At 42.3% G+C, this 12,561-nt stretch overlaps 1 protein-coding gene across 1 annotated transcript in view; it reads right to left on the bottom strand.

The window, feature by feature from the left end:
• The window catches only part of LOC134496138 (sodium channel protein type 5 subunit alpha-like), a 59,941-nt gene that overhangs the window by 36,945 nt on the left and 10,435 nt on the right, over positions 1-12,561 (bottom strand). The window contains exons 7-12 of the mRNA XM_063301894.1: positions 11,656-11,719; positions 10,172-10,313; positions 7,368-7,565; positions 6,012-6,170; positions 5,004-5,405; positions 1,680-1,806 (exon numbers count right to left, since the gene is read on the bottom strand). Of these exons, the coding sequence (XP_063157964.1) occupies positions 1,680-1,806; positions 5,004-5,405; positions 6,012-6,170; positions 7,368-7,565; positions 10,172-10,313; positions 11,656-11,719 (1,092 nt within the window). The remainder of the gene's footprint in view (positions 1-1,679; positions 1,807-5,003; positions 5,406-6,011; positions 6,171-7,367; positions 7,566-10,171; positions 10,314-11,655; positions 11,720-12,561) is intronic.

Genomic DNA, 12,561 nt, shown 5'->3' with positions numbered 1-12,561 from the left:
TTAAAGACGATGAAAATATACATTCAACCCCAGCAAAGATTTCAAGCCCAATCTGTTCTAAAAGGAGACAGTTAAGCAAATATTTAACCCTTCGAGTTTGAAAGCACTTAATAGAACAACTGGCTCTCCTGAAGCATATTCATTGATTCATTTTAAGAAAATATGATTCTTTAGGAGCAGGTGGAATTCATCTTTTACGGATCTGTTGATGCAAACACAGGAAGCTGTTTCGGGCATAGATGGTTGGTGTTGTTTCATAGTGAAGACCCTCAAGGATTTTAGGTCTTTCCCACAGCTGCATGGTAGTCCTTTCCACCCATCACTGAGTCAGCAGGAAAGCAGATCAGCTTGACATGTGCCATCTCCATTGCTGATCCCTCAGTTGCTCACAGTCTTTACAAACCCTTGTCTTCCCTCCAAGATGAAGGGTGACAAAGCAGATCACATTTTAGACGTCTTGAGGCTGCCCTTGGGCACTGTTGGAATAAGGGGAAAGATGCTACTTTAATAATGATGTTGCTAAGGACAGGTTAACCCTGTCTCACAATCCGTGAGTAAGATGAAGACAAGGTCCTGGGGCCGCAGCAGGAAAAGAGGATGCCAAGATTTGATTAGTACAAGTGGGGACAGGTCCCCAGGCTGGAATTGTCCTATCCCTACATGAAGTTGATAGACTTTGAAGCTGGAGATACCTGTACTTGAGGACAAATGTTCTACCATCTGATTCTGGCAATCCACCTCCTACCTCTTCTGAGCCTGGCCGATCCACTGCTCTTGAAAATTCATTAGCTTCTAGTCTCTTTTGGGGGCTAATCAGCACTGTTTTCCATTACCTCTAACGATTGTAGATAATTTGACACCTACCTGCAGTCATATGAACTTATTTTTCTGCTCAATTATTGTTAAAGTTTTTCTTATGACCCACTCTATCAAGTTTGGTTGCGTATGTGCAAAACAGTCTTCCTTTTTTTTACTTCTCTGCAGTTCCTTCCCTGAAGAGATCCAGTGGTCTCTCTTTGATGTAATTCCAACAGTAGATAAAAATATGTTTTCAGCAATTTGAATGGTTTGGAATTTTCTACCAATCAACCTGCACATGCACCACCCACCATATTATGACTTACTTAGGAATTTGCTCCTTTTTTGAGTTGGCACAATGCATTGAATTGTAATGGTTGGGGCTGCCCAACAAGCTGAGCCATCAAAACCAAAACTCCAACCAGCTGTAGAAAATCTTGTATGAATGCAGCTGCTGAATCTTTAATGGAGCTGGTTAAGTGAATTGTGTGAGTGCTGCTACACAATTGCATCCATTCTTTTCAGCTTCCCACATAGCCCATCTCCTAAGCCACATCCACCTTCTAAAATCTCTTGAAGTCCATCCATTCAATGCCACATGGAGAGTCCAACTATCCATGCAATAATCTTGCAGTCATTAACCTACTTGGATTAGATGTTTACCTTTGGAATATTATTTATGAAGGCCTTATCCCAAGGAAACATCCAACACACACAACAAAAGCCCACAAGAGCAGATAAATTGAGGCTAGAACTCATAGAATCCATAGGTATCACATGTGTGCAAGATCTACATGTTTAAGGCACTTATGGTATGGTCTTGACTTTGGTAAGAACCACAATAGAGGTATCCATTAATATGCAACAAGGAAAGCTTGTACCCTCAAGGACACTTGTAATAATGCTGACTGCACTTGCTGCCCGTTGCCTCTGGAGTGGCTGATTGTAATCGTCCACCGACAGTCGCTGAGCTTGGACCATCTTGTTGGCTTCATCATACAAAGACATCTGTTTAAAGAAACACGCAATAGATCTAGTTATGAATATTCCTGCTCTGTAGGCACAAATATGACAATGCATATTGTCAGGCAAGTCAAATGATTCTTAAAATTGAAATATTAGTCCTATGCTGTATTGGCCCCACGTAAAAAGGAAGCAAATGATGAAGATGGCTTGATCATCTGGGATCATCTGGGATCTGAGAGTCAGTGTAGCCTTGAATGACAAGCACAAATTCCATTGTTCGAGACTGACAGTAGATATCCATAATAGAAGTCTAACTAAACTTCAGCAAAAATGGCTCCTTTATCTACTATGCATTACACAGCAGGGGAAATTTAGACACTTGGAAAATGGTTTCTAGAAAAAAAAGTTCTGAGACTAATTTAAAATAATAGACAAAAGGACTTAAACTGACACTAGCAATAATCTTCAACCTTCAGTGTAAAGTATAAATATCTAGGCCAGTGTTTCTCAACCTTAGCAACTTTAAGAGATGTGGACTTCAACTCCCAGAATTCCCCAGCCAGCATGGGTGGACTTCAACTCCCAGAATTCCCCAGCCAGCAAGCTCTATGCTGTGCTTGGGGAAGCAAACAGAAGGCATGGGGAGAATGTGTTATTAGAAAGTTCTCCCATAATGTTTTTATTTATGCTTAACAGTTATTTCTCTTTGTTTTATTTTACTGACCTAACATATACATTTTCCCCTTGTATTTCACTGTTCAGATAATGAAAATATCCTTTAAAAAATTGAATCGCGTTCTTGGGAAGGCACCAAACATCTCGGCTGAGGCAAGTATTCAGTCCTTGATACTAAACATCAACTCTTTGAGATGTTTCACCTTTGAAAGGTAAACTTTTCATGACCAAATGAAGTGAGCCTCCTACAAAAAATATGGGTTTCCGATGGAGATGGCAAGCCTCAAATAATGACCATAATTATACCCAGAGAAAATTAAGAAAATATTCAGTATTAAAAACTGTAGGAGATAACTTGGAGGAGGTGCACTGCATGAAGCTCACAACTTAACCCGTATTTCAAGGAACAGTTTTGTATTCTGGATTAAATGTAGGGTTCCTTTTCAAATTAATAAGGAATATAGCTTGTTCTTTTGTTCTGGCCTCTGGAGAGGTGGACTGTAAAAACAAAAAGCAATTTTAATTTAACCTAGCACCTTTATAAATGTAAGAACCAGGTAGCAGGTCTTCTCTGTTGTGGATTTCCTTGCCTTCATGGAGGTTCAGACAGCCCCCTTTCCTGCTGGCATGTTGTAAAGTGTTAAAATACCACAACTGCACTCTGCTTTCAACCAGAAGTGAATGTTTCTGGGGCCATCTGGGCGATTTCTATTAATTGCTTTTCTTTCTTTTTGTTTTTATTCTGTATTTTTACTCTGTGTACACCACCCAGAATCTGTGGATTGGTATGTGTTACAACAACTGTGAAATAAATAGATAGATAAAGAAATAAGTGGCTTGAGATGTTACTATATTCAGCATTACTCTTTCCCTTTCAGGCTGCGTTTCAAAATTGCTACTACCATTTTTAAAGGGCAGTATTCAGACTAAGGTAGCCAAAAATCCAAAGAAATCTGTTCATCCTTTTTCAGACTAACAAATTTTATCAAAAGACTAAAGCTTTCATGAGCTACAGCTCACCTCATCAGATGCAGAGTGGCTTGACTGAAGTAGGATTTAAATTGTAAATATGTAGATTGCAAACTGCAAATGTGATTTTTAACGTAGGGTATTACAATTGTTAGTGGGACGCGGTGGTGCTGCGGGTTAAACCGCTGAGCTGCTGAGCTTGCCAATCGGAAGGTTGGCGGTTCGAATCCGCATGATGGGGTGAGCTCCCGTTGCTAGTCCCAGCTCCTGCTAACCTAGCAGTTCGAAAACATGCAAATGTGAGTCGATTAACAGGTACCGCTTCGGCGGGCAGGTAACGGCATTCTGTTTAGTCATGCCGGCCACATGACCACAGAGGAAGTGTCTACGGACAAACGCCAGCTCTTCAGCTTCGAAACAGAGATGAGCACCGCCCCCTAGAGTCAGACACGACTGGACTTAATGTCAAGGGGAACCTTTACCTTTTATTACAATTGTTAATTGACAGGTGCTTGTAACCTGTCTCATATGTAACCTACACCTGCACAAACCACTTGTCTTTCTCTCCTTTCTGCCACAACTCCCCCCAATTTAAATCCTACATTAGTCAAGCCACTCTAGGCATATAATGAAAGGAGCTGCAGTTCATGGTTATACCTTTTAATAACACTGGTTAGTCAGAAAAGGTGCTAACCAGACTCCTTCTGACATTCAGACTCAAGCAGTCATAAGAAGCACCACTGAAGTTAATGAGAGAAATAATTACCACCATTTCAGTGGGGCTCACACAACGTCTAGCTTCTTCCAAATGTGTCTTATGAATTCTAGAAACTTTTTGCTTAAAGAGGTAGCCTATAAATAAATTCATTAAATAAATGCAATGCATTGCAGTCATGGAGAAAATCTATCTACTGATGTGGCTGGCTAGGAGTTGACAAAACCTGATGGCATGTAATCAATCTATCAATCAATCAAATGCATTACAGTATATGCTATGAAGTCCTGTTGTTACACTCACACAGAGAATACCTCCTTTTATTAAAACTGAGACCAGAATTTCAGTTGCTAAGCAACATAGTCATTAAGTGAATCCGATCCAATTTTACGACCTTTTTTGCAGCAGTTCTTAAGTGGATCACGGCAGGTATTAAGCAAACCACATAGTTATTAAGTATATCATGCAGTTCCCCACTGATTTTGTTTGCCAGAAGCCAGCCAGGAAGATCGAAAATGATGATCAGGTGATCACAGGATGCTGCAATGGTCCTAAATGTGAACTGGTTGCCAAGCACCCAGATTGTGATCATGTGACCACGGGGACACGGCGACAGTCGTAAGTGTGAGAACCAGTTGTAAGTCAGTTTTTCCAGCACCGTCATAAATCTGAATGATCACTACATGAATAGTTGTTAAGTGAGGACTACCTGTAAAATCTTAGCTTGTGTTCCATATTTTGGGATTCTTCAGAAGACAACCCTACCCAAAATACAGCAATACATACAGCTATAATGTATAATTGCATCTGCACCATGGACGGCCTATGAAACATAACCCCTGCAAGAAAGAGCAAATAATTGCTAATATTTTCAACTTACCTGGTTGCCCATTCGGGGATTTTCCATAACGGGAGGAAGCAACAATCCTTCGCCTGAAGGCGGTTCCGTGTTCATGGACTTCATTCCACCAGGTCCCACCAAGGAGATCATCCCATTGCAATCCTCTCCGGCATTCCATCTGTTAGACTGCAGGTAGTTAGGAGTAGCTGGATGAGATCCATAACTGGCTTGACTTTGGATGCTTGGCCGCCTTACCATCCGCGCAGGCAAAAGACAGCCGCGATGGATCTCCATCTCGCCAACACTGTTAGATTCGTCATCCCAAAATTCAGTCCTTGGTCCAGTCTCTCTCCCTGATCCGTGGAAACTGAAGACGCTCCCGTGACTTGGCCTCCGCTTCGCTGGGTTTGAAGTCAGGCCATAACCATAGTTGAAGATCACCTACAGGGAACAAGGAGGGGAGAAAGGAAGAGTGATGGAAAACCCTGCCCAGAGTTCCCCGATGGGAGGAGATGGGCGGGGACAAATTTAATAAATAAATAAATAAATAAATAAAAAAATATTGGAATATGTCGGTCTCCATCAGCTAGGGATGTTCTCCTTCAAATAAACGAATTTCTTATGGAGTGTCAGCAGCACAATGCCCAATGCAGCAGGAAATATGAATGGTTTGGGTTCCCCTTCAGTAAAGAATGTTATTCACAATTTATTTCTGTAACTTACTTTGGGGACCTGGCTTCAGGAAAAATAAATTCAATTTTTCAAAAAAAATATCAGATTGCACAGTAGGTTTGGATTGCTTTTCTATGTCAGGGAAAAGATTCTGAAAGCCGCTTTTTAAAGGTAAATTTACTAAAAAACATCCACGCCTGGGTTTTTAGCCAGCAACTGGCGATTATGAATTGCACATTGGAGTCAAACCATTTTGCCTTCTTTTCTCAGTTCGTACATTTTTTCCCAGTTTAAGCTCCCAGTTCTGCAAGAGCCTTTTTTCAGAGGTTAAAAGGAGGGCGGGTGTCATATAAGCAAGGCCTAACATTAAAGTACCGATTTCCGGTGACTGTCATTCGAGGCTGGGCCTGAATCTTCCGTCCCCAAGGACAACTTCTTCATTCGGTTGCTTCGTTCTTTGGCCTCCTTGGATACTGCTGGTGATACTTCAAAGGAGCTATGAGACATACTGTCATTTTCCTTGGCATTTAATTCCTAGAACGCAGAAAGAGTGGACTTGTCGGCCTCGCGGGGTAAACCAGATAGGAAACACGACCAGATGAAATAATAATTAAGGCTATATTAACAGAATCTTGCAAGTCTGAAAGTAGAATCCTCCCCCCCACCACGCTATCTCCTTTACAGCCTGAGAAACTGGGGAGGGTCCCTTCCGAGCCTCTTTCTCTGCCCATCATGCAGCTGCAGGCTAAGCCCTCTCTTATCTGACCGTTCCCTACGCAGCGTCTCTTCGCCCCGTCTCCCAAGGTCTTTCCCACATACCATCACAGAACTGGATCTATACAATTCTACCTTCAAATACTTTTTTTTAAAAAGGTCACTATGTAAAATGATAGCTTCCCAGTTACAGATGCTGGTTTACCCTGCCCGTCTAAAAGATTCACAAGTAACTGTGGCGCTTTTCTTAAATGTAATGTTTTTAACACTCTCCTTTTAAAAAAATCTCCGGCACACTCTTGCAAAACCAAGGCAAATTACCTTAAAAAGAATAACGGTACAGTAGTTCTTCATCACCTTCCTTAGCATTGTCCCCAGATATATTTATTTATTGTTAAATTTCTATCCTACCTTTCATACAGGGAGTTGAAGGCTGCATACAGAGTGCTCCCTCCTTGCTAATCTGAGTCACTCCTTCCTTCCTTCCTTCCTTCCTTCCTTCCTTCCTTCCTTCCTTCCTTCCTTCCTTCCTTCCTTCCTTCCTTCCTTCCTTCCCTCCCTTTCCTGGCACTCACTTACATAGCATATGCTCTTGGACTTACCTCCTGCTAGGGTGTACTTAGGTAGGTCCCAGGCTTTGCCATTCCTATTGGAATTTCCTATAAATAAATCTCTTTTCTGTTGTAGTCATCAAACCTGCTTTAAGCTGTCAAGCCAGATAGTCTGATGGAAGCAATATTGCACACTTGCAATACAAACCCAGAGGGTCCGCACGGGAGAGGGGTGGAGCATCAAAAAAGGCAATACAGCAGCCACAAGCGTACTGTTGAAGCCCCTTCCTCTTTTTATGCACATCGTGATGCATGGAAAAGGGGAGGGGCTTCAACCAGTTGTAGCCACCGTCTTGACTCTTTTTGACCTGCTCTATACAAGCCTATCCTGTCTGTTGGAAGCAGAGCTTGTGAGGCAGTGGCAGAATTTAGTCATTTTAATGAAAGCAGCCAAAGCTATAGACACCTCTTGCTCTTTTTTTAGCATTTCCATGGCTTCCCGGAATTTCCTCTCTTTAGCCTCTGTTTCAGCAATGGTGGCTTTGTTCTGTTCTTCGTAGGCCATGGTGACCACGGCTAAGATTAAATTGACCAGATAAAACGATCCCAGAAAAATGACCAGCACAAAAAACAGCATGTTGATCTTCCCAGATGCTCTAAGAGTCTGAAATCAGAAAGAATATTTTAACCAGTCTTTGATTAGCATCTCAACCATTCACTCCCAGTTTTCCTTATTACTGCATATAGCTGTTTGGTGCATCTAAGTGGAAATCCACACTCTGCTAGAGGTGCAATCATTTTGATAAATGCGCAATCAAGGTTTACGGTGGAGCAAGAAATCAGCGATCCAGGGTATTTTTTTTTTAATATTGGTGATTAAATGTTATAATTAACATCTTGAAATAATAATGGCTGGAGACTTTAATAAAGTTTTAGCTCCTTTATTAGATCTGAGTAGGATGCATAAAGTATTACTTGCACAGGTCCTGCTGGGCTGCCTCACCACGGCCGGGGGAGGGGGGGGGCTGTTCCTGGGAGCATTGGAGAATGCAGTATGTAAAGACTAGATTCCCTGCAGGATCACCCAAGGTGTAAAGGTCATTTTAGCTGCCCAGCTAAAGCAAGCAGGCAACTATATTGGGCAGCAGCGATCTAGGAAGATGCTGGAGGCAGATGTTGACTTTACTGACAATGGCAAAGGCATCATTTCATATTGCATGGAAGAAGGCAATGGGACACTCTTCTGTATTTTACCACTGTAAGAAAACCACGTGGATAGACAAGTAAAGTAAGTGACGATAGAAAGGCCTTTGGTTATGTCTACCATGTCAAGCTGTGGAACGTCCTTAGGAAAACAGGAATCCAGAACATTTCATTGTCCCTATGCAAAACTTCTACACTGGCCAGGAAGTCATAATGTGGGCAAAACATGGGGAAACAGACTGGTTCTGCTCTGGCAAAGGAGGGAGACAGGAATGTATACCCTTTAGTTGGATGGGGTAATAAAGGTAACACAAATATATGATTGTAAGCCACGCAGAGTCACTCGTTGAGATGGGTGGCTGTAGAAATTAAATAAAATAGCTAGATTAGATCATGCCCCAATAATATAATCTGCAAGCAGGATTTCCTCCCAAATTACGATCAATACTGGAATGTGTTTTGCATTCTAAGTCTACGGTAGTTTAACAAACAATTCAGGAGTATTTCGGAGGCGGATTTTAGTTACGTACAAGAAATCTGAATTAAATTCATTTGTTCACAGTCCATTAAGGCCACTGACTCAGCCACCCTCCGCTTCAAAAACCCCCTGGTTTTCTTAGGGCCCACCAGTCTCACAGGGTGCTATTATGGGGGAAAAATTGGAGGAAGGGAATGCGACATTCACTGCTGTGAGTTCATGAATGAAAAGGTAGGATATAAACCAGATGAATGAATGAATGAATTTCTGTTAGAATTTTTTTTAAAAAAATAAATATTAAGATTCTCTAAAACAGTGTTTCTCAACTCCGGCAATTCTAAGATGTGTGGACTTCAACTCCCAGAATTCCCTAGCCAGCTGGCTGGGGAATTCTGGGAGTTGAAGTCCACACATCTTAGAATTGCCGGAGTTGAGAAACACTGCTCTAAAACCACAAAATATGAACATGATGCCATTCAATCAAGCTTGGTTTTTTCATGTACTTAGAAAACATATAAACCAGATGAATGAGTGAATGAATGAATGAATGAATGAATGAATGAATGAATTTCTGTTAGATTTTTTTAAAAAAAAATAAACATTAAGATTCTCTAAAACAGTGTTTCTCATCCCTGGCAATTCTAAGGTTGGTTTTTTCATGTACTAAGAAAAGGAATAGTAGAGCAGCTGCTTAGTTAAAAATAGCACCCCCGCAAAGCAAAAGTTTTTCACTCTGGTTTCTCCCGAGGAAGTAGGCGGGACCCTTGGGACTGTTCATTAGAGCCTTGTCCCCCTGGTTGGGGAAGACCACCTAGGAGCTCACAAGCGGCTGGATCTATTCCTTGGAGACCCCTCCTCGAGTGGGGCGGTAAGTCCACCAACCCCCCTTTCACGACACCCCAAATCTGAGGGCAGTGTCCAACAGTAGGACGGACCCAAGTTGGCCCTGCAACTGGAGCAACTTCAGGTGCTCCAAATCAGGGGTGCAAAAACTGTGCATCAGGCTGTCTGCAGACACCCTCGCCAGGCGTTCTTTGTAACACCCCCAAATAAGAGGAGCTGGGGGGAAGCACAAGTTGCAGGTGCAAAAACGTTCTCTCCACGAAAACTTTCGGGGTGTTTCCTGCTATTTCACATTGCCTACGTGTCTAGCCACTTCTCAAGCAGCACGGAAAGAGCCTGCCCCCCCATGATTCCCCCAAACTTTTGGCCCCACGTGGCTCAATCTGTGCACGCCCGGGATGATGTGAGAAGAGGGAGGCAGAGTTTTCAGCCTGTGGTGCGAACAACATCGCTTCAGGCTGCGGGTGGTCGCCATAATTAAAAATGCTCCCCTGTATTACAAACATCCGCTCCCTTCCGTTACTTTAGGGTCCCTTGGGGGGCTGGAGATGGGATGTAAACATTTTATTAAGTCAGTAAATAAACTCTGCAATGGTGGGGAGGGAAACACCAGCAGCCAAACAGGGAACTAAGCAATATGTTCCATCTGGCAGACTCGTTTTGCGCATGCAGTGAGATCTGCATAAGTAAAAGCAACTTCACCAGGCTGCAGTTTGGCTTCCAAGACGTAAACATAAACTGTGCACCTGCTGGTAGAGACGCTCCCAGTAGTCTTGTGTCATCAAGCGGAACAAGGAGAGGAAGGCCCAACCAAAAGTGTCAAAGCTGGTGAAGCCATAATCCGGATTTTCTCCGACTTTCAGGCACACGTATTTTGGCGGGCAGGAGCTAAAAGTAATGATGTTCTCATTTAAGCAAGAATACAGGTCGTCCTCACTTAACAACCCTAATTGGGACTGGCGACTGTCGCTAAGCGACACGGTTGTTAAGCGAAACATCACATGACTGCCCTGCTTAGCGACGGCAGTTCCGAAAATCCCAGTTGCTGCCGTTGAGTGAATCCCACATGGTCATTAGGCGACGACCCACCCAGATCCAAATATGAATATGAATATATGATCCAAACAATGGCATGAATATAATATGAACCCCATATCTGGTTCCTGCCAGCCTCTAGTCACAAAATTTTTGTCAACCAATCAATACATAACCTTGTTTTATGTGAGTTTGACACCTTACCAATAAAGAAAGTCCTGAAAAAAGAAACATTAAACAAAGATTATGCATTTGAAGTTTTATTTAAAAATCTTACTTTGGATGGAGCTGCAGGATGTGAGAAGGCAGGCATTCACAGAGCAGCAATTCAAAAATTTTGCAGCTCTGAGCATGTCCGCAAATGACTGTGGAAGTGTCACAAGTATTGATTCTGAGGTTATAAATAAAGTTTTCCAAGTAAGCACGTGCGCAGATACGGAACCCACAAATAACGAGAACTGACTGGATTCTTAGGGAAGAGCCTCCTGTAAGGGGAGAAGGAGTGGGTCCCCCCATAGGCAGGGGAGCTGATGGGGCCCTGCACTCTTAGACCCATGTCACGGCACCATCACACTTAGGGCCTGGCCATGAATGTGAGGCCACAGCAGCTAATGAAAAAACCCAGCTAGCTGAGCTGCCTGAGTGAAATGGCTCTATTTCATCACAAAGTTTTTTATTTCCTTGTTTATACGTTTATAGGGATACTGTGAAACTCTTCATTTGCTCAACTTTTGATGGGCTAGACTCAATTTTTGTGCACAAGTAAGTAAAGATTTTGGCTTTGTGGCCAATGGTATAAAGTGCTAGTCCTCATGTTTCCCTTGGGACTCTGACTTCGAGACTCCTGTGTAAGCTGACTTTTAAGCAGCAAACTGAAGGTGGGAATGAAGGCTGCTTGGGAAATTAAAACCTGCATCATGCAGGCTTTGAGGATCTTTTCCTGGTGCTGTTGACTACTGTAACCAGCCGTTTTATTTGTCCCTTGTTGGCATTTTATTTTTTTATTGCTATTAACTGCTCTCTAGTAATGGCTCAACTGCAGAATCCAGATTAATGGGCAGCCACGGCAGTAACAGTAGAAAAAAAATCCTCCGGATTCCCACCCAGTTGAAATGCAGGTTCTGTCAGTTCTCTTGAGCTTTCAAATCAAGGAGGACATTTTCAAACAGACGGAACAATAGCTAGGCCCACTTACCCGCTATCTGAGCTGTTGTGACACAACAAATAATCTTCGGTGCCGTTTTTCAGTAGGTAATTTTCTGCAAAATCAGAAAGCCAAGCTCTATAAATAATGGAATTCCCCAGACACATGATTTTTGATTGCCAAAAGATGAGCACCTGAAAGCAAATCAGTTTCCCAAAGCTTCCTTCCAGCTCCATCTCTTCCGATTCTTCTTAAGCACCTTTATCCTCTTAGCCAGAAAAAATACAACTTTTTTCCCACTTCTCTTGGATATGTTATTTTTTTTTAATCCAAAATCACCAATATGGCATTTATGCAGGAAAGTAGCTTTCAGCAACATATCAGGCGTGGAACCTTTCCTTCTTAAGGACAAGTTCATTGCACTAAATAAAAAGATCAAGACAGCCTCAAGCCAATTTCTCAACATCCTGAAGTTTTCTTAGTACCAGTATGGAATTGGTTTCTCAATGCCTTATTCGGCATGTTTTGTCCTCTTTCCAGTCCTAGCAAAGCCGTGATTCCCTGAAGAAATAAGATTCCATATTTGGTATAAGAAGGGGCGGACAAAAATTATGAACAGGCATTCCAGATTCTCTTGTTCTACCCTACAGCAATAAAGAGTATTCCTGGAATCTCTGTCATGGCTGTTTATTCATCAGGCTTCCCTTGAAGGGCTTACAACAATCTTAACAGCCTCTCAGAGTTTTTCTCCTCCCCACTGTATACGAAACAAAATCAAGGCAAGGTTGAGTTTCTTTCTCACCTTTTTTTGCCTTCCTGGGCCTGGAATCTTTTCTGAAACCCCCCTGCCCTTGATGCTTCCTTCTTTCCTTCCCGCTTCCCAAGGCCAAATCAACATTCCTTCACTGGAATTATCCTAATAACATCTTCAGATCCTAACATATGTCCATCAACATC

The sequence above is a fragment of the Candoia aspera genome, chromosome 4 (genome assembly GCF_035149785.1).
Source record: "Candoia aspera isolate rCanAsp1 chromosome 4, rCanAsp1.hap2, whole genome shotgun sequence".
Lineage (NCBI taxonomy): Eukaryota > Metazoa > Chordata > Lepidosauria > Squamata > Boidae > Candoia > Candoia aspera.
The sequence above is the reverse complement of the archived record's forward strand: the minus strand, read 5'-3'. Positions and strand labels throughout refer to the sequence as shown.